The 25,200-nt window shown below is 35.4% G+C and overlaps 1 protein-coding gene across 19 annotated transcripts in view; it reads right to left on the bottom strand.

The window, feature by feature from the left end:
- C8H8orf34 (chromosome 8 C8orf34 homolog) overlaps nt 1–25,200 on the bottom strand; it is a 496,138-nt gene that overhangs the window by 275,794 nt on the left and 195,144 nt on the right. For all 19 annotated transcript variants that reach the window (XR_012416463.1, XR_012416464.1, XR_012416465.1 and 16 more), the window contains one exon: nt 19,468–19,634. Coding sequence is in view for 16 of the 19 variants with exons in the window: in XM_065519322.2 (XP_065375394.1) it covers nt 19,468–19,634 (167 nt within the window). In the remaining 3 variants the exon portion in view is untranslated. The remainder of the gene's footprint in view (nt 1–19,467; nt 19,635–25,200) is intronic.

Genomic DNA, 25,200 nt, shown 5'->3' with positions numbered 1-25,200 from the left:
AAACTCTATACTGCCTTATTTGTATTTTTGCTTTAAGCAGTCAGTTGTCTTTGAAAATTAAGGGAAAGTAAGATAGTCTTACATATTCACCACTTCAGATAATCTCCATTCTTTTCTATAGATATGATTTTCCCTCTGGTATCATTTCCTTCTAGCCTGAGGGATGCTTTAACAGTTCTTATAATGCAGGTCTGCTGATAACATATTCTCTCAGCTTTTGCTTAATTATCTTTATTTTGCCATCATTTTGAACAATATTTTTACTGGATGTAAAATTTTGGAAGGCATTTTTTTTTGAGCACTTTAAAGCTATTATTCCATTGTGTTTTGGCCTTAGTTATTCCTGATACGGTATCAGCTGATATTTCATCATTGTTCCACTACTGTACTATCTGTTTTTTCTCTGAATACTATTGAGTTTTTCTATCTATAACTGAATTTTAGCAGTTTGGCTATAATATGTGTATTAGTCTGTTTTCATGCTGCTAATAAAGACACACCTGTGACTGGGTAATTGATAAAAAAGAAAAAGAGTAAGTTTAATGACTCACAGTGTTACCTGGCTTGGGAGGTCTCACAATCATGGAGGAAGGCAAAAGGCATGACTTACATGGTGGCACACAAGACAGAATGAGAGCCAAGTGAAAGGAGAAACCCCTTATAAAATAATCAGATCTCATGAGACTTATTCCCTACCACGAGAACAGTATGGGGGGAACCGCCCCCCGGATTCAGTTTTCTCCCACTGGGTCCCTCCCACAAGAGGTGGGAATTATGGGAGCTACAATTCAAGTTGAGATTTGGTTGGGGACACAGCCAAACCATATCAATAGTTTTCTGAGCCTGTTTTATCCAGAACTTCTTATGGATTCATGCTTCTAACCAAATTTGGGGATAAAATGGACATTATTTCTTAAAATGTTTTTTTTCCCATTATTTTTCTTTCATTATCTGAATAATTCTGATAACACTTCTTATTATTTTTTATGTTCTCCTGACCAATGAAGCTTATTTTATTTTTTCTTTAATCTTTGCTCTTCAATTTGAATTATTTCTGTTGACCTATCTTCAAATTTGCTGATTTTTTTCTGCATTATTTGATAAGCTATTAATCTTACAAAATGGTTTTAAAAATTTCAGATACTAAACTTTTCAGTTCTAGACTTTTCTTTGGTTCTGTTTCCAGTTTCAATTTCTCTGCTGAGATTTTCCATCTGTTTACTCCTTGTGTTCTTTTCCTTTAAATGTATACAATATGTACAATAATTGCTTTTTACAAGTCTTTGTTGGCTAATTACAACATTTGCATATATTGAGGTCTGTTTCTATTGTTTACTTTTTGTTGATTCTTTTTAAGGATGCTGGCTTATCTGGTCTTCTCTAAAGAATGCTGAGTTTTGTTCTGTCAGGAATTAAATTATTCACCAATCCACTTCACCTTTGTACTCATGGGTTTAGTTGGGTCTATTTAAATGTTTTCCTCATTCTTAGGCATGGCTCTCAATTCAGTGTATGTCCCTCATGTTTGACTTTTCCAAGGTTTCCTTTGAGTGCCCAAGAAATTCAGGGAGATTTATTCTCTCTCACTGGGTAAAAGCTCTGATATGTCCCAGCTCAGTTTGGTTTTGGTTTCTCTATTCACTTCTCAAACACAATAACCATTCTCTCAGGTCTTGAGTAGTCTTGCTCTTGTAAGAGTATCCTGGTATTCAGCTAAGAACCTAAGAGGAGCACCCCTGTAGACTTTGTCCACACCCTCTTCTCAGCTTTCTTCTTTTGAGGTTCAACAAGCACCAGTCACCTTGGCAACCCCAAACACCAGTCTCTTGCTCCTTAGATCTGTGGGATCACCACTCTTCATTCTACACCTGAGTTCCACCTTCAAACAAGCTGGCCAGGGAAGTGTCACCATGAGGAAAGCCAGGGTGAAACATAGAGCTCACCTTGTTTATTTCCCTACTCTCAAGAACCAAACACCTGTGCTGCCTTTTGTTCAGAGTCTAAAGAGCCAAGTTCAGATATTTTGTCCAATTATATAACTGTTCAATGTGGAGGGTTATAGCCAGTTATGACCAGTTATTCTGTCATGACTGGAAACAGAGCCCCCTATATTAAATTCAAAAACTTTGTTTATCGGAAGGAAACTACATATATACTCATGTAAATATAAAATATTAATATGAATTTGTATTTTAATGTTTATGTGTTGCATAGTTAGTGTTTAATTGCAGGTTTTGGAATCTGACTCCTGAGTACCAACTATGTAATCTGGGCAAATTTTGTTTACCAAGAATCTGTGTCCTTTTCTGTGGTGAAAATAATATTTCCTGACCCATTGTATTTTTGTGATTGTTAAATAATATACAGAAATCATTTAGCACAGTACATTGTATATTGTAAATGTACATAAATGTTAGTTATTCTATATGCATTATATGCAAAAGCATCTAGAAAGAACATCACTAAAACATCAACAGTAATTATTTCAAGGTAATATTTATTTATCCATTTTGACTTCTGTATTTCCATGCTTTCTATATTAAATATCTTTTCATAATCAAAATTAATATTATTTAAAAGGAAATTTGAATCCCAGATGATTGACATTAAAAGACCCTGAAATTAGCCTATATTGAATTACAAATGCCAATAGTTTTATCAGAAAATCATCATTTTTTGTTCATATGTCTAAAATTTTTTGCTTATTAGGAAGGTATTAAACCATGAAAGCATGTTAATACTATGCATATTTTAATATTGAAGTGGCAGAAAGAACTAAGAATGTTAAGATATTGAAACAATTTTAAGATCAGTAATGACCATATATGGCTTTTCTCACTTGGTTTTCTTTGTTTATGGAAAAATTACTTAAACTGTTGCTTACTAGAGAAAGCAACAATACAACTTGGAAAATAAATAATAAGTTTTTAAATATGTATATTATGATGGTATTACTCTTTATGATTACAGAGTATATTTTAAACAAAATGACATTTCTAAAGGAACAATCAGGTTTGTTACTTGGCAGAAAAAGAAATAATGAGCAATAATCTAAACCTAGAGCAAATAATGTAAACCTTATTGTAAAAGAAATATTGCTTTTGTGATTTTGGTGGGTTTTAAAAAATATATATGTTCCTGGATAAGCAGAGACTGATTATAAAAATAAATAAATAAAATGTATGGCTTTTTTTTTTTTTTTTTTTTTTTGAGACAGAGTCTCGCTCTGTCACCCAGGCTGGAGTGCCGGGGTGTGATCTCGGCTCGCTGCAAGCCCCATCTCCCAGGTTCATGCCATTCTCCTGCCTCAGCCTCCTGAGTAGCTGGGACTACAGGCGCCCGCCACCACTCCTCGCTAATTTTTTTGCATTTTTAGTAGAGACGGGGTTTCACCGTGTTAGCCAGAATGGTCTCCAACTCCTGACCTCGTGATCCACCTGCCTCGGCCTCCCAAAGTGCTGGGATTACAGGCGTGAGCCACCGTGCCTGGCCAATAAAATGTATGTTTTTAAGACTTTCTATCTCTCAGTTGAAAGCTTTATGTTAGAAAATAACTCCACTCACATTTTCAATTTTCCTTATCAAAATAGAGTTGCATGGAACTTGTTTGGCACTTTTGTGTTTAGACTCTATATATGAATAAAGATCTTTCCTATCTTAAACTACTTTCTATAAAAGATGCCCTTAACTCAGCCACCAAGATGTAGAACTCAGATGGTATCAAAATATTACCAATGCTAACCGTGAAAGTTTCAGATCATAAATGCCAAAAAGTCCATAAAGAAAAGATAAACAAATCAGATTTAACCTGGGAGAAAAAAAGAAAAGGAAAAGTTTTGTCCCTTTTCCCTGACATGTCTTGATATATTTCTTATACTATTAGATGTGGATTCTCTGTATTGTGAGAAGATAAGAGAATGCATTGTAATACAAAGGTAGTGTATAGCCTGTATAAGCTTTCGAAAATGTTTACTTCTTTGAGGCAGGCTTGGAATTCTGCATATTCCATTCCCATTATAAGTTGGAATTCATTGGGGCCAATAAAGTTGTATGTTTCTACAAGCCCAATACCATCTTTTCCGTGCTACAGGAAAACCCCGGAGTGTCTATGACTATAAATCAGGGAGACAAGTAACCTTGTATTAGGTTGGTGCAAAAGTAATTGCTGTTAACAGTAGTGGCAAAACTGTAATTTCTTTTGCACCAACCTAATAAAAACAAATGCATATACATATAATAGAAAATCAGATATATGATTTTACCTTTTGATACTTTTTAAATAAAAAGTTTGAATATTTCAAGTTGTTTAAAATAATCGGTTCAAACTATATGAAAAATTTGAACATGCTAATGTTCTTTTATAATGAGTGTACTGACTTTAAATAGGCGAATAGGCCAAGATTCATTCTAACACATTAGGGAAAATTCAAGTTCTATGCCATGATCTTTTCAGAAAGTTGTCTGTGATCTTTAAAAGAAAGGAAGAAATTAGTAGTAAGACTTAACTATCGAGAAGATGGTACTTGTTGAAATAATTTCTAACTATGTGGAGCATTTCTAACTGAAATATTTAGGATAAGACTAAGCATTTAAACCCCTAAGACCAAACTTCTATGGTCTTACTTCATAACATGCACGAGACTTACATGCTAAAGACAGGAGAGCAGTTGGTATTAAAATGACATGAATCATAGTAACAAGTCTTTTCTCTAGCTCTAATTCTTTTTTTTTTTTTTTTTGTCTTTCTGAGACAAAGTCTCACTCTATTGCCCTGGCTGGAGTGCAGCGGTGCCATCATAGCTTACTGCAGCCTCAACCTCCTGGGCTCAAGTGATCCTCTCCCCTCAGCCTCCCAAGTAGCTGGGACTACAGACATACACCACCACACCTAATTTTTATTTTTTTTATTTTTAGTAAATATGAAGTCTCTCTATGCTGCCCAGGCTTGTCCTGAACTCCTGAACTCAAGCAATCATCCCACCTAATGCCTACTGAAGTTTTAGGATTACAGGTGTGAGCCACCATGCCTGGAACTAGCTCTAATTCTTTATCAGATACACTGAGTACTTTCCATGCATGATTTTACTTCACCTTCACAAAACCCTAAGATATGAGTATTGTTATTACTTCCATTTTTCTGATAATGGACTGATACTTGAAGGAAGAAAGTTACTTTCCTTAAATCATATAATTAGGGTCAGTTGCGAAGCTTCAAAGGTCACGCTGTTATTACTTCTAATACTATGCTATTTTCTCTTCCATATAATTAATTTCCTGCAATAAATTTAAACTTTGTTTTATCATATTAATAATTCTCTATTTTAAATTCTTTCTTTCTTTTTTTTTTCTTTTTTCTTTTTTGAGACGCAGTCTCACTCTGTCGCCCAGGCTGGAGTGCAGTGGCACTATTTTGGCTCACTGCAACCTCTCCTACTGGGTTCAAGCAATTTTCCTGCTTCAGCCTCCCGAGTAGCTGGGATTACAGGCATGCACCACCTCGCTCGGCTAATTTTTTTGTATTTATAGTAGAGACAGGGTTTCACCATATTGGCCAGGCTCTTCTCAAACTCTGACCTTGTGATCTGCCCACCTTGGCCTCCCAAAGTGCTGGGATTACAGGCGTGAGCCGCCATACCTGGCCTTTATTTTAAATTCTTTAAATACAGAGTCCTCCCAAAATGTCAGTAATTAAAAAGTAATTATGAGAGCATATGACAGCACTTAAGAAGTGAAAAAGAGCTAGTTCAACAAATCCTCTTTTGGCAATTCTTGAAAAAGTTTTAAAGAAATTAAAACTGTATATGAGTTTTTTTCTGTCATTAAGTGCCAGAGATAAAAAATAAATACATAAAATTGTATATGAAATTTTAAGTTTATATTGGATATAAGAAATTCATCATTTATTAAAAGAAGACATTCAATTTTTTTTGCAGAAATAAACCAAAAAATTGAAAAGTAAAATAAAATCACTAGATTTTATCTCAGTTAGAACACTTATTTTTTTTTTCCGTTTTGTTCTTTAGTGCTCCTCTATTTAATAGTTTCAGAGCAATTTTTTTAAAAATAATATTGTTATGGTTATTTTCTCTCTGAAATTGTTGAACATAAGACATTTTTAAAAGAAAAATCATAAGATTTTCGTTTCAAAAATAATTCACACATAGGACTAGTTTAACATTTGGGATTCTGAAAATCTGTTTATAATTTTCTTTTTAAAAATACTTGAATAAAACCTCATAAAAGCTTCCATTTTTCAGATGTTGAAAATAATTGACAAGTTTTGTGCCCACTCTTCTGTTAACATGTATTTAGTGTTAAACTTCAATAACAATTATTATTATTTTTTAGACAGAGTTTCACTCTGTCACCCAGGGTGGAGTACAGTGGCATAATCTCAGCTCATTGTAACCTCTGCCTCCCAGGTTCAAGTGATTCTCCTGCCTCAGTGTCCTGAGTAGCTGGGATTACCGGCATGTGACACCATGCCCGGCTAATTTTTTGTATTTTTAGTAGAGATGCGGTTTTGTCATGTTGGCCAGGCTCGTCTTGAACTCCTGACCTCAGGTGATCCACCGGACTCGGTGTCCCAAAGTGCTGGGATTACAGGCGTGAGCCACCATACCCAGTCAACTACAATAATTTTAAGGTTTCTATTTAGAGATATTTTAATAAGTTGTTGGGAATATTGTAATATATGAAAATTGAAATGGATCCCTATAGTTATACATTCGATTTTTAATAAGTTCAGCAAGAGTCTTAATGCTTCTTTAATATCTGTTGGTTTTGATTTAAAATGCAATTAATTGCTGAATTAATTACGCTTCTTTGCACATTTTCAACCAAGAAGAAAACTATAGTAAAATTATGATTTTGCACTGCTTTCACAAATGACTTTTAAATAGAATACAAAATTTAAATTCAGTCAAGTTAGATGAAAATTATTACTATGGCTAAACAAACGATCTTGAAATATAGCATCACCATTTTATAAAGCATTTGAAGTGGACAAGTTTGTTTCAAAAGCAACAATACCCTAATAATATGTAACACTACTTTTCAATTTAGTTGAGGTTTGTTTACACAGTGAATTAATGTGAAACCATCAAATTGTGCTACTTCAAACATTTTCATGTTTAAAAATATAATTCAAGAAGTTTTTAAGCTTGCAGATTTTCAACTTTTATAATTTTATTTACATAAAGCATGTAAACATATAGTACAAATTTCTAACTTCTCTATACCTCCTTGTCTCTCCACCTTATTTCCTACCCTAAGCCCAACTTTTGCTACTAGAGATACATGTGTAGGCAGAAAACATTTTTCTTTTCCTCCTAGGAATTACACACTTACACAGAAGAAAATGAAAGACAGTAGAATAATTTTCTATACATCTTAACCAAATCATCTATCCTTGCTTTAATATCCATGTTAAAAATGAAAAATGTAGTGCTTTGTATTGATATAGCCAACATTTTGGCTTGCAAATACATATATAGCTTTACCTCTTATCCTTTCAAGTATTTAATTTTATTGTGTTGTGGGAAACATAGATTTTTGCTGTTTGTAGGCAATTTCCCAAAGCTAAAGAAAGCTTTCTTTTTTCCTTTGTCTATAGCATACAAAATGTATCTGGGTTCGAGGATATAAATTTATCTGGAAGAAAAACTTCGTATAGAAATTCTAGTGTCTTTTGTCAAATATTCCTGTTAGTCATGACAAAAAGAAAAAAATTAAATGCACGTTAGAGAAATGTCTCATTTTTTTTTATCCTCTCAACATCCCTGTGGAGTAGCAAGGTCATATGTAGTCACCAGCACTTAACAATTAATTACTTTTACCTGAGGTGACAATATTAGCAAGAGGTAGCATAAGGGCTAGACCTGGGTCATTCGAGTATAAGCTGGTGCTTTGGCCATACACCACTAACACCACCATATATGCATATCATTCTGTGTCTCATGCCTTTGCAAGGTACTCAGTGAAAAGCTGTAACATAAACATGAAAAAATATATTATTCTATATTATTGGTATGTATCAAAAAACGTGTAACTTATTCAAAGTGGTAAATAGGTTTTAAACAACTCTTTTCACAAATATATTGGAAACGGCTGTGTCTTAAAGAAATTTTCCAATAGGTGTATAATTGAGATAAGAGGCATTTGTCAATAATTTGTTAATGAGTTTAGATTTCGCTTTCAAACTACTGACATTTATTCTACTATGTTGATTTATTTTTACCATTGGAAATTTTCTACAGAAAAGTAAAGCAATATTTCTTACTAAACACCATAAAAGTAAATCACATAGGATGATGTATATATTTTGGTGCCATGCAGGTTTATATTTATTTAAAGGATAATCTCTATCATTTGCAAATGTTTTAATATTTTGCTGAAAAGAAACAAAAGTGAAGAATGAATAGTATGAAAAACAAAACAATTCTAAATACAAAACAAGTAAATCTAGAAGGTAATAAAAGGGACTGAGTCACATTTAGCAAAAACAAAGAAAGAATCCTAAATAAAGCTTTTTAACACGATAATATGATGAAAATGAATCATAAAGAAACCGTTTTCTCAAGTCTGTGCTAGAATTATTTCATAACTTATGTGATTTTTCCTACTCTAAGCAGTTCATTTTTCAAGTGCTCCTATAAAATATATCAGGAAGGAGGACATAAGAAAGTGATACAAACTGCATTAGCCAAATCAAGATTTCATCTCTTACAAAGAAAAAAAAAAAAAAAAAAGGAAAGAAAGAAAAGAAAAAGAAGGTCCTTAGATTTCTTATGAATAATCTTTTTTATGAAGAAACTTCATTTTAAAGTAATAAATTTTCTGTTATCCTATTTACTTCCAATGACCAATATTCAAAAGATCAAAAGAAACAAAAAGATAAAAAGAGTTTCTATGTATAGTCCTTTGTGTTTTAGATTATTTTACATACTTTATAGGTACATGCATAGGTAGGTAGATTTTTCTTTAAACATTTAGTGCTCCCTCTCTCTCCTTTTTAAAGAAATTTTACATCACCGAATGACAGCATTCATTTCTCATTAGGCAAAAAGCATGTTCTTATTTTGCCAATGTGGGCGCATTCTTCTTTAAGAAGCCTCCAATTTAAAAAACGGAACAGAGAGTGAGTATTTACTTTATAAAGATTGATCAGAATGTAAGAAAAAAAGTGTCAAATGATCACCTTAATGTGTTAACTCCTTCTAGTAAACTGTTTTTATTTTACAAAATTTGGTAACATGTTGAGGTAATAGAAACTCAATGACTATATTCAGCAAAGAATCCCAGTATAATTATACTTGTTCTTGATTATTCATTTTAAAACAGATAAAATGTACTTGCAATCACCTTGTTGCAATGCAATTTTACTTTTGAATTTGGATTTTTATATAATTACAGGCTACAACCAAAAAGTATAAAACATAATTAATATTGTTTTCCTTTTTAGCATCTTTGGAAATTGATTTTTAGATATTTGCCTCAACATCAATTCTGAGAAAGTTTAATAAATTTTTAATAAACTTTTACAAATTGTATGGGATAGTAATACCCCATATTAGAATGTATAAGAAAAGTAGTTGTATCTTTCAAATAATATTGATGATATTTTTAAATGAATATCAATCATAAAGAGAATAATCAAAAACATGACTGAAACTCGCCTTTCAACAAGAGTAAGATGAAAATGCATCTAATGTAAGAAAAGATGGGCACATGTTTCCAAGGTGAAATATCTTTTAAACTAATGAAGTTACTCAAATGTTCTCTGACAATTAATGTAGTAAAATATACAGGGATTTTTATAGATCTTTTCTTTTTCTTCTTCTTTTTTTTTTTTTTTTTTTTTTTAAGATAGGGTCTCCCTCTGTCACCCAGGCTGGACTAGAGTGGCACGACCACAGCTCACTACAAAATCGACCTTCCAGACTCAGTCCAATAGCTGGGACGACAGGTGCATGCCACCACACTCAACTAATATTAGTAATTTTTGTAGAGATGAGCTTTCGTCATGTTTCCCAGGCTGGTCTCAAATTCCTAGGCTCAAGCAATCCACCCAACTCAGCCTTCCAAAGTGTTGGTATTACAGGCTTAAGCCACTATGCCCAGCAATAAATCTCTCATTCTACCATTGTAACTTGTCATTCCATTTTTGAAAACTGTTTATTTTATTAATTTTTAAAAATATGTGAAGATTCTCTATAACATTTTATTCATAGTGGTCATTAATTGCCAGAACAATTACTAAAATATTTGTACTAAAATATTTGAAAATATCTTATATTTGAGCATGAAATGACTTGGCAGATATTTTATTCAATGTCTTCTATAATTACAGCACCAATTTACGAGGTGCTTAAAATGATTGTATCTTAAAAATTCACAAGTTGGGCAGAGCAAGATGGCCGAATAGGAGCAGCTCCAGTCTCCAAATCCCAGCGCGAGCAACACAGAAGACCGGTGATTTCTGCATTTTCAACTGAGGTACTGGGTTCATCTCACTGGGGAGTGCTGGACGATCGGTGCTGCTCAGCTGCTGCAGCCCGACCAGCGAGAGCTGAAGCAGGGCGAGGCATTGCCTCACCTGGGAAGCGCAAGGGGGAAGGGAGTCCCTTTTCCTAGCCAGGGGAACTGAGACACAACAACACCTGGAAAATCGGGTAACTCCCACCCCAATACTGCGCTTTAAGCAAACAGGCACACCAGGAGATCATATCCCACACCTGGCCGGGAGGGTTCCACACCCACAGAGCCTCCCTCATTGCTAGCACAGCAGTCTGTGATCTACCGGCAAGGCAGCAGCGAGCCTGGGGGAGGGGCGCCCGCCATTGCTGAGGCCTAAGTAGGTAAACAAAGCTGCTGGGAAGCTCGAACTGGGTGGAGCTCACAGCAGCTCAAGGAAACCTGCCTGTCTCTGTAGACTCCACCTCTGGGGACAGGGCAATAACAAACACAGCCGAAACCTCTGCAGACGCAAACGACTCTGTCTGACAGCTTTGAAGAGAGCAGTGGATCTCCCAACACGGAGGTTGAGATCTGAGAAGGGACAGACTCCCTGCTCAAGTGGGTCCCTGACCCCTGAGTAGCCTAACTGGGAGACATCCCCGACTAGGGGCAGTCTGACACCCCACACCTCACAGGGTGGAGTACACCCCTGAGAGGAAGCTTCCAAAGCAAGAATCAGACAGGTACACTCGCTGTTCAGAAATATTCTATCTTCTGCAGCCTCTGCTGCTGATACCCAGGCAAACAGGGTCTGGAGTGGACCTCAAGCAATCTCCAACAGACCTACAGCTGAGGGTCCTGACTGTTAGAAGGAAAACTATCAAACAGGAAGGACACCTACACCAAAACCCCATCAGTACATCCCCATCATCAAAGACCAGAGGCAGATAAAACCACAAAGATGGGGAAAAAGCAGGGCAGAAAAGCTGGAAATTCAAAAAATAAGAGCGCATCTCCCCCGGCAAAGGAGCGCAGCTCATCCCCAGCAACGGATCAAAGCTGGACGGAGAATGACTTTGACGACATGAGAGAAGAAGGCTTCAGTCCATCAAATTTCTCAGAGCTAAAGGAGGAATTACGTACCCAGCGCAAAGAAACTAAAAATCTTGAAAAAAAAGTGGAAGAATTGATGGCTAGAGTAATTAATGCAGAGAAGGTCATAAACGAAATGAAAGAGATGAAAACCATGACACGAGAAATACGTGACAAATGCACAAGCTTCAGTAACCGACTCGATCAACTGGAAGAAAGAGTATCAGCGATTGAGGATCAAATGAATGAAATGAAGCGAGAAGAGAAACCAAAAGAAAAAAGAAGAAAAAGAAATGAACAAAGCCTGCAAGAAGTATGGGATTATGTAAAAAGACCAAATCTACGTCTGATTGGGGTGCCTGAAAGTGAGGGGGAAAATGGAACCAAGTTGGAAAACACTCTTCAGGATATCATCCAGGAGAACTTCCCCAACCTAGTAGGGCAGGCCAACATTCAAATCCAGGAAATACAGAGAACGCCACAAAGATACTCCTCGAGAAGAGCAACTCCAAGACACATAATTGCCAGATTCACCAAAGTTGAAATGAAGGAAAAAATCTTAAGGGCAGCCAGAGAGAAAGGTCGGGTTACCCACAAAGGGAAGCCCATCAGACTAACAGCAGATCTCTCGGCAGAAACTCTCCGAGCCGGAAGAGAGTGGGGGCCAATATTCAACATTGTTAAAGAAAAGAATTTTCAACCCAGAATTTCATATCCAGCCAAACTAAGTTTCATAAGTGAAGGAGAAATAAAATCCTTTACAGATAAGCAAATGCGTAGAGATTTTGTCACCACTAGGCCTGCCTTACAAGAGACCCTGAAGGAAGCACTAAACATGGAAAGGAACAACCGGTACCAGCCATTGCAAAAACATGCCAAAATGTAAAGACCATCGAGGCTAGGAAGAAACTGCATCAACTAACGAGCAAAATAACCAGTTAATATCATAATGGCAGGATCAAGTTCACACATAACAATCTTAACCTTAAATGTAAATGGACTAAATGCTCCAATTAAAAGACACAGACTGGCAAACTGGATAAAGAGTCAAGACCCATTAGTCTGCTGTATTCATGAGACCCATCTCACATGCAGAGACATACATAGGCTCAAAATAAAGGGATGGAGGAAGATTTACCAAGCAAATGGAGAACAAAAAAAAGCGGGGGTTGCAATACTAGTCTCTGATAAAACAGACTTTAAACCATCAAAGATCAAAAGAGACAAAGAAGGCCATTACATAATGGTAAAGGGATCAATTCAACAGGAAGAGCTAACTATCCTAAATATATATGCACCCAACACAGGAGCACCCAGATTCATCAAGCAAGTCCTTAGAGACTTACAAAGAGACTTAGACTCCCATACAATAATAATGGGAGACTTCAACACTCCACTGTCAACATTAGACAGATCAACGAGACAGAAAGTTAACAAGGATATCCAGGAATTGAACTCATCTCTGCAGCAAGCAGACCTAATAGACATCTATAGAACTCTCCACCCCAAATCAACAGAATATACATTCTTCTCAGCACCACATCATACTTACTCCAAAATCGACCACGTAATTGGAAGTAAAGCACTCCTCAGCAAATGTACAAGAACAGAAATTATAACACACTGTCTCTCAGACCACAGTGCAATCAAACTAGAACTCAGGACTAAGAAACTCAATCAAAACCGCTCAACTACATGGAAACTGAACAACCCGCTCCTGAATGACTACTGGGTACATAACGAAATGAAGGCAGAAATAAAGATGTTCTTTGAAACCAATGAGAACAAAGATACAACATACCAGAATCTCTGGGACACATTTAAAGCAGTGTGTAGAGGGAAATTTATAGCATTAAATGCCCACAAGAGAAAGCAGGAAAGATCTAGAATTGACACTCTAACATCGCAATTAAAAGAACTAGAGAAGCAAGAGCAAACACATTCGAAAGCTAGCAGAAGGCTAGAAATAACTAAGATCAGAGCAGAACTGAAGGAGATAGAGACACAAAAAACTCTCCAAAAAATCAATGAATCCAGGAGTTGGTTTTTTGAAAAGATCAACAAAATTGACAGACCACTAGCAAGACTAATAAAGAAGAAAAGAGAGAAGAATCAAATCGACGCAATTAAAAATGATAAAGGGGATATCACCACCGACCCCACAGAAATACAAACTATCATCAGAGAATACTATAAACACCTCTACGCAAATAAACTGGAAAATCTAGAAGAAATGGATAATTTCCTGGACACTTACACTCTTCCAAGACTAAACCAGGAAGAAGCTGAATCCCTGAATAGACCAATAGCAGGCTCTGAAATTGAGGCAATAATTAATAGCCTAACAACCAAAAAAAGTCCAGGACCAGATGGATTCACAGCTGAATTCTACCAGAGGTACAAGGAGGAGTTGGTACCATTCCTTCTGAAACTATTCCAATCAATAGAAAAAGAGGGAATCCTCCCTAACTCATTTTATGAGGCCAACATCATCCTGATACCAAAGCCTGGCAGAGACACAACAAAAAAAGAGAATTTTAGACCAATATCCCTGATGAACATCGATGCAAAAATCCTCAATAAAATACTGGCAAACCGGATTCAGCAACACATCAAAAAGCTTATCCACCATGATCAAGTGGGCTTCATCCCTGGGATGCAAGGCTGGTTCAACATTCGCAAATCAATAAACATAATCCAGCATATAAACAGAACCAAAGACAAGAACCACATGATTATCTCAATAGATGCAGAAAAGGCTTTTGACAAAATTCAACAGCCCTTCATGCTAAAAACGCTCAATAAATTCGGTATTGATGGAACGTACCTCAAAATAATAAGAGCTATTTATGACAAACCCACAGCCAATATCATACTGAATGGGCAAAAACTGGAAAAATTCCCTTTGAAAACTGGCACAAGACAGGGATGCCCTCTCTCACCACTCCTATTCAACATAGTGTTGGAAGTTCTGGCTAGGGCAATTAGGCAAGAGAAAGAAATCAAGGGTATTCAGTTAGGAAAAGAAGAAGTCAAACTGTCCCTGTTTGCAGATGACATGATTGTATGTTTAGAAAACCCCATTGTCTCAGCCCAAAATCTCCTTAAGCTGATAAGCAACTTCAGCAAAGTCTCAGGATACAAAATTAATGTGCAAAAATCACAAGCATTCTTATACACCAGTAACAGACAAACTGAGAGCCAAATCAGGAATGAACTTCCATTCACAATTGCTTCAAAGAGAATCAAATACCTAGGAATCCAACTTACAAGGGATGTAAAGGACCTCTTCAAGGAGAACTACAAACCACTGCTCAGTGAAATAAAAGAGGACACAAACAAATGGAAGAACATACCATGCTCATGGATAGGAAGAATCAATATCGTGAAAATGGCCATACTGCCCAAGGTAATTTATAGATTCAATGCCATCCCCATCAAGCTACCAATGAGTTTCTTCACAGAATTGGAAAAAACTGCTTTAAAGTTCATATGGAACCAAAAAAGAGCCCGCATCTCCAAGACAATCCTACGTCAAAAGAACAAAGCTGGAGGCATCACGCTACCTGACTTCAAACTATACTACAAGGCTACAGTAACCAAAACAGCATGGTACTGGTACCAAAACAGAGATATAGACCAATGGAACAGAACAGAGTCCTCAGAAATAATACCACACATCTACAGCCATCTGATCTTTGACAAACCTGAGAGAAACAAGAAATGGGGAAAGGATTCCCTATTTAATAAATGGTGCTGGGAAAATTGGCTAGCCATAAGTAGAAAGCTGAAACTGGATCCTTTCCTTACTCCTTATACGAAAATTAATTCAAGATGGATTAGAGACTTAAATGTTAGACCTAATACCATAAAAATCCTAGAGGAAAACCTAGGTAGTACCATTCAGGACATAGGCATGGGCAAAGACTTCATGTCTAAAACACCAAAAGCAACGGCAGCAAAAGCCAAAATTGACAAATGGGATCTCATTAAACTAAAGAGCTTCTGCACAGCAAAAGAAACTACCATCAGAGTGAACAGGCAACCTACAGAATGGGAGAAAATTTTTGCAATCTACTCATCTGACAAAGGGCTAATATCCAGAACCTACAAAGAACTCAAACAAATTTACAAGAAAAAAACAAACAACCCCATCAAAAAGTGGGCAAAGGATATGAACAGACATTTCTCAAAAGAAGACATTCATACAGCCAACAGACACATGAAAAAATGCTCATCATCACTGGCCATCAGAGAAATGCAAATCAAAACCACAATGAGATACCATCTCACACCAGTTAGAATGGCAATCATTAAAAACTCAGGAAACAACAGGTGCTGGAGAGGATGTGGAGAAATAGGAACACTTTTACACTGTTGGTGGGATTGTAAACTAGTTCAACCATTATGGAAAACAGTATGGCGATTCCTCAAGGATCTAGAACTAGATGTACCATATGACCCAGCCATCCCATTATTGGGTATATACCCAAAGGATTATAAATTATGCTGCTATAAAGACACATGCACTCGTATGTTTATTGCAGCACTATTCACAATAGCAAAGACTTGGAATCAACCCAAATGTCCATCAGTGACAGATTGGATTAAGAAAATGTGGCACATATACACCATGGAATACTATGCAGCCATCAAAAAGGATGAGTTTGAGTCCTTTGTAGGGACTTGGATGGAGCTGGAAACCATCATTCTTAGCAAACTATCACAAGAACAGAAAACCAAACACCGCATGTTCTCACTCATAGGTGGGAACTGAACAATGAGATCACTCGGACTCAGGAAGGGGAACATCACACACAGGGGCCTATCATGGGGAGGGGGGAGGGGGGAGGGATTGCATTGGGAGTTATACCTGATGTAAATGACGAGTTGATGGGTGCAGCACAGCAACATGGCACAAGTATACATATGTAACAAACCTGCACGTTATGCACATGTACCCTACAACTTAAAGTATAATAATAATAAATAAATTTAAAAAAATGCAAATGACCATAAAAAGAACATATAAAAAAAAAAAAAAGAAAAGATGTTCTTTTCCTCCACTGATTTAGTGTTTGTTTTCTTATTCTTGACTTGTATTCTAGTTGAAAATGCTATGTTATTAATAGTTATATGTATTAAGAGCATTTTCTCTTAGTCTGTCATTTATCTTTTCATTTTCTTCTTTTAAAAAGTAAAAGTTGTAAATTTTGTTTTGATAAGTAAAAGTTTTAAATTTAAAAAAAATTCACAAGTTTGTATGTTTTATTATCTGACAAGTATTAATTCCATATTAAGCTACTTTTGTAATGTGAATTTATAAGGAGCATTTAAAGCAATCATACAGAAAATATTTAATCTACTTAAAAATTACAGGTGGTGTACTATAACATTTTCATATGCCTAAAACATTTAGAAAAGACATCCACAAATACATAATTAAACAACTGTGAATAATTAAATATTAATCAGTATATATTAACAATGATAGTTTCCTTAATAAACAAAACAAGAGTCAATAGTTATTACTAACTTCTACTAGTTCAACTAAAAGGATTTTTTTCCCTTCAAATCAACCAATTTTATTGAGGAATAGTCCTTTTTTATATTAATGTCAACTAATAATTATACGTTTCACTTATTTATCACTTCACAAGATTTACAGAGTGCTTTCCATGCATAATAAATATTTTTCAGCCAGTTATATCTTGGTATAGATAACAAAGACAAGTTAAACATTTAAAAACACATAAGCTATAGCAAACTCATCTACAAAATGTTGCAGATTCAAAAAGATTTTAAATATCAGATGTCTCTATTGCATTTTACAATGATTCTACATAAACTCTGTAAAATTTAATTTCACTTAAATTTCCAAGAACTTAGCATATTTTTCTCAAATAGACACAATCACATGTGTTTCACTGGAATTGGTTTCAAAAGCAGGAAATTGAATATGGTATTATTTTAGGAGAAAGCCCAGTGGACTTGTAACATTCCAAGCTATCAGGGATAATCTCATGACCTAGAGACCAACATTATTACACTGCTTGCCACCTGGGCTGAGATATGTGGAATTACATGGAGAAAGTCCAAACCTTCAACTATCTCTTATTATTAAACTTGCTGATACCACAGGCTAAAATGTCTAAATAAAGAATTAATGAGGACTGGTTATTAATTGCTCATCATTAGATAGTCTCCAAGGCTCAATCCTTGGTCTTCAGCTTGGGAGACTAGAACCTTCAGTCAGGGCAGCTGAGATCTAGGGAGTACCAGCATGGAGTGAACACCTGCATCTCCTGAAAGAAACCCTGGATCTCACTTGCCCCTTCCCTGCTACTGTCCAAAGCAGAGGAACCATTTACAGGCGTAGTTATGGAGCACAATCACAAAGCAGCCCACACCTACGTGAGCAAACCTACAAAGACCACACCCCGCCGGCTGAATTTACATCTATTTGCTTTTCAGGACTAGCCAGAGGAATCAGCTTCTCTAGGAAACATTCCTGGATCACCATCCCTTACCTCTGCTTTAGCTGTTACCCCTATATACAACCATGTGCTTCATCCAGTTGGCGCAGGTAATGATGTATTTACGTTTGTATCTTGAACATTACAATATAAGATTCCTTCAAACACAGATGATAATGATTTTACTTTTATGTTCCCAGGCCCACGCCAAGTGCTAGCATATAGTAAGTGCTCAGTAAATGTTTGCTGAATGACGCTACCACTGCCACATAGGGCACGTTTGCCATGTTAATGATTTGGAGGTGAGGAAAAGACCCAATTGGAAGAGACCAACAGCACGTAATGAAAACGCCATGATACAGTCTCCTTAATGCCAGCATGAATGCAGTTTTTACAGCATCAGAAAATATCTTTCAAACCTGTCACCATGGACTAAATAAAATCTTTGTAGGCCTATGCGGGAAGACAATATATCATTTTTTATAATGATAGCATTTTACTGCCATAAACACTTAAAACCAAGGAATCTCATGTTTTAACAAAAACTTCAGAAAATGGCCTATAGTTTTCTGAGATTCCATATTCTATATGTAAAATGTGTTTAAGGCTTTCAAATAATTATATTATTTATTCTCTTTCTAAATAAAACACAATAGTATATTGTTATGGAGTATTTAAAAATTTTACTCTTTATTTTTAACAGAATAATTGATACCACTGACTTAAAAACTGTTTTATATGTGGATCACTCTGAAATAACATTTCATTTTCTTCCTTCAGAAAAATGATGTTCCAAAGAGAAGTTCAGTTTAAAAATATATATGAAGAGATTTCTGATGATGCAAAAACATACACATACTACATTAAAAATATAAAAAGATATCTTACATATACAAGATTAATAAGGTTTTCATGAAAGTAACAGACCTGAAGAAACTTTGAAATCTCTGCAAATGTTCCTGTCATTTATGGAAAACATAAAACACTAATTTACTATCTGTCCCTTTCAACTTTATTCTATTTTTCTAAAGCATCCTCAAAATAACAGGGGGACATTTTGGGGTGAGAGCTGAAATATGTACTTTGGGTATATTTTATAGACAATAGATGTAAACAAGGCAATTATTATCAGAGATTAAAGCAGAAAGACTTGAATTTTGATCACAGGTGCACACAGAATAAAGCTTCATTACATAGTCAGAAGGCAATGTGCAGCATACACAAAGCACAAAATACAGTCTAATAAATATTCACATGCTTAGGGTGTTTCAATTTAGTTCTTACATGCAACTTTATGAGAGTCTAATGTAAATAAAATGTGTACTAAATGGTTTCTTTTCCCTAAGACAAGGCTATTCAAAACTTCTAAAATCTCTTAATCACTACATATTTTTTACAATGCCAGAGAAGAAAATGAGAAATTATTAATTTTTAAAATTACCCAGCAATTCCATTGCATCATCTTCATTATCAATATCTTCTTCTGTTACAGTTGGGGTAGGGCTGTGGATGGACTCAAAAGAATCTTGAGAGAGCATTGCGGCCAGGAGTTTCTTATGTTGCTGTTGCTGCTGTTTTAACCCTTTGTTCTTAGGCTCCATCTTTAAGCTGAAGAAATATTTAAATGTTAATTAGCTGTGATAAGTAAAGAAAATCTACAAACAAATTTCCTTTTGGTTATTTTATTACACACATATGTGGACATGTTACTAAAGTTTTCTCCAAGGATAATGGAAATATCATCTTTCTTGGACACCCATGTGTCTTGCAAAAGAATTCCCAAGTGAGTATGGGGAAACTGATATTTGGCTCACTTAAGAGGGCAGGTGCTAATTTACTCCTACCTACTGTTGCCATGTGGAAATTAAAGTCTACTCGATGAGTCTTCTGATTTTTAAAGAAAAGCTAGAAAGTCCAGATTATTAGTCCTTGATTTACAAAGCAAATGCATGTTAAGGAAAACACTTTCAATGAAATAAATACTTTAAACTATTATATTAAGATGTTTTAAAACACTCAACTTTAAATTCTTTTGCATATGTGTATATAGTTGTCTCAACACCATTTGTTAAAAAGACTACTCTCTCCCTCATTGAATTGTCTTGCTTTTATTTACAGTGCTTTTGAGTCTATTTCTTTGTATAGTTTTATTGGTGACTGCTCTTCCTGTTACAATGTGTATGTGTATTGCACCACATTCAGTAGACTGTTGTATTAGTGTCAACATTTACCACTTGGGGTGAAGTATAGATACCTTACTTCCATTTTGGACCCTTTAGTTTCCCTACTTTTAAATATTATTGAGTATCAGATGGTGTTATAATTTTTGTTTCAATAGTTAAATATCATTTCTAAAACTCGTGAGGATAGTCCATTGTATATACCCGTATTTCTGCTGTTTCTGTTTTCCTTTCTTCCTTCCTGATGTTTTGAGGTAGATACTTTCTTGCCACTGAGGTAGATTCACTGTTGCCACTCAGCTCTCCTAGCACCTTTAGTGGGGAAAGGGAGGCTCAAGTCTGGCAGGGAAGGAAAGCATGTCCCCTAAACGTTTATTGTCAGCGAGAATCATCAATTCCCCCGGCCTATGTCTTTGGCTTCTCCTGGTGGTGTTGGGGTGGCTACTGTTCAATCAGGGGAAGAAATAACCTACATGGGCCACCTTCTCTTGCTACTTTGGGAGCAAGGAAATGCCCCTTATTCTGTCGAGTGGGGAATTGCAAGGAGCCCTGCTGCTAAGCTGTTCCTCTAGCCCTCAGGTTCCTAACCATTCCACCATCCTCTTGACCCTTGTCACCGTTCTCTTTTGGTGCCTCTTGTTTATTTCAGGGTTTATATGGGTATGTAGTGAGGGACAGCAGAAAGTAATTAGTCTGCGCCATCTTGTCCAAACAGAAGTGACACGACTTGTTAATTAGAAAGGGAAACTGATATCTTTACACTGGAAAAATCTGGTGGACATCACCTGCACCAAGTGATCAAACTTAGCATCACCAATAATACTGGACAAATTGACATTATGTACTTCCTAATATGATATAATAAGAAAGTACATCCCATCAACTATGTAGAATTTTTTTTTCCAAAAATGTCTAATCTGAATTTAATCAGAGAACAATCAGACAAATGCAGATTTGAGAAATTTTTTCAAGATAACTGGCCCATAATCTTCAAGAATGTAAATGTCAGAAAAAGGAAACAAAAGGCAGAGGACTGTTGTAGATTATAGAAGACTAAAAAGACTTGACAACTGGATTCCACACATGATCCTTTATTAGGTGCTAGATAAAAAAGAAATAAACAAGTATACAAAAATCCATAAAGGACTTTACTGGAAAAATTGAAGAAATCTGAAAATGGACTTTATATTAGATAACTTTATGGTGGGATTGGTTTGATACGATGATTATATTATGGGTACATAAGAAAATAGCTTTATTCCTAAGAAATACATGCTGAAGAATAACGATTAACATTTTATAACTTATTTTTAGATGGTCCAGCAAAAAATAGAATATGATATATGATAGATATATAGATAATAGGTCATAGACAAAATAAAGATGGTAAAATGTTGATCGGTGAATATAGGTGGAGGGTATGTGGATCTTGATATTACTACTTTTAAATGTTCTGTGGTTTGAAACTTTTAAAAGTAAAAAGGTGAGGGAAAAATTAAGAACAAATACATGAAAGCAACACACGTTAGCAATATTTATTTTAATTTTATCTTCCTTCCCAACTTAGGTTCCCAACAGAAATGGGATTGTTGCTAAGAGGTTGTAAAAATGCATCCCTTTTAAAGTAATTTTTTAATTTGACTAATCCTTGATATAATTCCAAATAATTAAAGAAAATTATGTTTACTCTTTAATAGTGGAGATAAAACATAAATATTCACTTGAAAATGGAAGGAAGTTTATTTAGCTCCAGTCTCTTGCTATGACATCTGTCCTGTGCATCATTGCATTATGTGTCTTCTAAACTGAGAACAATGTAACCATGTTAAAGTCTTCCTTGACCAACTTTATTCATTGAGAAGTAAACAAAACCAATGAAAACAAAATTTTAATTTGGATTTCTTAGCTGATAGATCTAACATGTTAAGCTGAATTAACACCTAAATTATTTTATCTTAATTAAATTCATTTAAAATAACAATATTCATGTATTATTTTAGCCCCATTCACTTTTGATTACTAGAAGGGATATAGATATTGTTTTGAATGACAATTGAACATAGTCCATTTACAAGATGAATAATTTGCGGCAAGTTAATTTTCCTTTCTTTTCCTCAATTTCGTTATCCATAATGCAGATTACTGTAGTATTTCCAAAGTATTTAATAATACAGTGGTTGGACTATTAAAAAGGGTTAATAAATGCATAACAGTCCCTGGCAAATAGCTCTATTTATGTCTGTTTAATAAATCAATTAAATTTTCCTTCATAACTTTAAATTTTATATTGCAAACTTAACAAAAGTTAATAGAAGATTTTACTTTATATATATTTTATGTTTTCATGTAAAAAGACAGTTACGGCTTTAAGGCAATTTTCTCCCTTAGGAGTTTAATAATAATTCACAAAGTGTAACAGTCTGAAGCAGATGTTATATGTACATTCTGACAACTGCTTCTGCTTGCTATGTACCTAAATATATATATAGGATGGTTAGATATTAAATATTTTGTGCAAAATTAATATACGCTGTATCTTGAAATGTTATTTTATATGAATAAACATAAATCGAATGTCTATTTATAAAACATAATATAATGATTTCTTTTTTGTGTGTGTGATTAATGGCATCAAAGTAAATTATTTAAAATACAAAACTATCTAAATGAACTCCTAAATTATTATGTACCCAAGTTTCATGCACTCTCTGGATTCATTTGTTTATGCCTATCATAATTAACACTCAACTAAATTTAGTATGAGTTTATTTTTATTTTTTATTTTTTATTATTATTTTTTAAATTTATTTATTATTATTATACTTTAAGTTGTAGGGTACATGTGCATAATGTGCAGGTTTGTTACATATGTATACTTGTGCCATGTTGCTGTGCTGCACCCATCAACTTGTCATTTACATCAGGTATAACTCCCAATGCAATCCCTCCCCCCTTCCCCCTCCCCATGACAGGCCCCTGTGTGTGATGTTCCCCTTCCTGAGTCCAAGTGATCTCATTGTTCAGTTCCCACCTATGAGTGAGAACATGCGGTGTTTGGTTTTCTGTTCTTGTGATAGATTGCTAAGAATGATGGTTTCCAGCTGCATCCATGTCCCTACAAAGGACACAAACTCATCCTTTTTGATGGCTGCATAGTATTCCATGGTGTATATGTGCCACATTTTCTTAATCCAATCTGTCACTGATGGACATTTGGGTTGATTCCAAGTCTTTGCTATTGTGAATAGTGCTGCAATAAACATACGAGTGCATGTGTCTTTATAGCAGCATAATTTATAATCCTTTGGGTATATACCCAATAATGGGATGGCTGGGTCATATGGTACATCTAGTTCTAGATCCTTGAGGAATCGCCATACTGTTTTCCATAATGGTTGAACTAGTTTACAATCCCACCAACAGTGTAAAAGTGTTCCTATTTCTCCACATCCTCTCCAGCACCTGTTGTTTCCTGAGTTTTTAATGATTGCCATTCTAACTGGTGTGAGATGGTATCTCATTGTGGTTTTGATTTGCATTTCTCTGATGGCCAGTGATGATGAGCATTTTTTCATGTGTCTGTTGGCTGTATGAATGTCTTCTTTTGAGAAATGTCTGTTCATATCCTTTGCCCACTTTTTGATGGGGTTGTTTGTTTTTTTCTTGTAAATTTGTTTGAGTTCTTTGTAGGTTCTGGATATTAGCCCTTTGTCAGATGAGTAGATTGCAAAAATTTTCTCCCATTCTGTAGGTTGCCTGTTCACTCTGATGGTAGTTTCTTTTGCTGTGCAGAAGCTCTTTAGTTTAATGAGATCCCATTTGTCAATTTTGGCTTTTGCTGCCGTTGCTTTTGGTGTTTTAGACATGAAGTCTTTGCCCATGCCTATGTCCTGAATGGTACTACCTAGGTTTTCCTCTAGGATTTTTATGGTATTAGGTCTAACATTTAAGTCTCTAATCCATCTTGAATTAATTTTCGTATAAGGAGTAAGGAAAGGATCCAGTTTCAGCTTTCTACTTATGGCTAGCCAATTTTCCCAGCACCATTTATTAAATAGGGAATCCTTTCCCCATTTCTTGTTTCTCTCAGGTTTGTCAAAGATCAGATGGCTGTAGATGTGTGGTATTATTTCTGAGGACTCTGTTCTGTTCCATTGGTCTATATCTCTGTTTTGGTACCAGTACCATGCTGTTTTGGTTACTGTAGCCTTGTAGTATAGTTTGAAGTCAGGTAGCGTGATGCCTCCAGCTTTGTTCTTTTGACGTAGGATTGTCTTGGAGATGCGGGCTCTTTTTTGGTTCCATATGAACTTTAAAGCAGTTTTTTCCAATTCTGTGAAGAAACTCATTGGTAGCTTGATGGGGATGGCATTGAATCTATAAATTACCTTGGGCAGTATGGCCATTTTCACGATATTGATTCTTCCTATCCATGAGCATGGTATGTTCTTCCATTTGTTTGTGTCCTCTTTTATTTCACTGAGCAGTGGTTTGTAGTTCTCCTTGAAGAGGTCCTTTACATCCCTTGTAAGTTGGATTCCTAGGTATTTGATTCTCTTTGAAGCAATTGTGAATGGAAGTTCATTCCTGATTTGGCTCTCTGTTTGTCTGTTACTGGTGTATAAGAATGCTTGTGATTTTTGCACATTAATTTTGTATCCTGAGACTTTGCTGAAGTTGCTTATCAGCTTAAGGAGATTTTGGGCTGAGACAATGGGGTTTTCTAAACATACAATCATGTCATCTGCAAACAGGGACAGTTTGACTTCTTCTTTTCCTAACTGAATACCCTTGATTTCTTTCTCTTGCCTAATTGCCCTAGCCAGAACTTCCAACACTATGTTGAATAGGAGTGGTGAGAGAGGGCATCCCTGTCTTGTGCCAGTTTTCAAAGGGAATTTTTCCAGTTTTTGCCCATTCAGTATGATATTGGCTGTGGGTTTGTCATAAATAGCTCTTATTATTTTTTTTTTCTTTTTTTTGAGACGGAGTCT

Source organism: Macaca fascicularis, chromosome 8, assembly GCF_037993035.2.
Source record: "Macaca fascicularis isolate 582-1 chromosome 8, T2T-MFA8v1.1".
Lineage (NCBI taxonomy): Eukaryota > Metazoa > Chordata > Mammalia > Primates > Cercopithecidae > Macaca > Macaca fascicularis.
The sequence above is the reverse complement of the archived record's forward strand: the minus strand, read 5'-3'. Positions and strand labels throughout refer to the sequence as shown.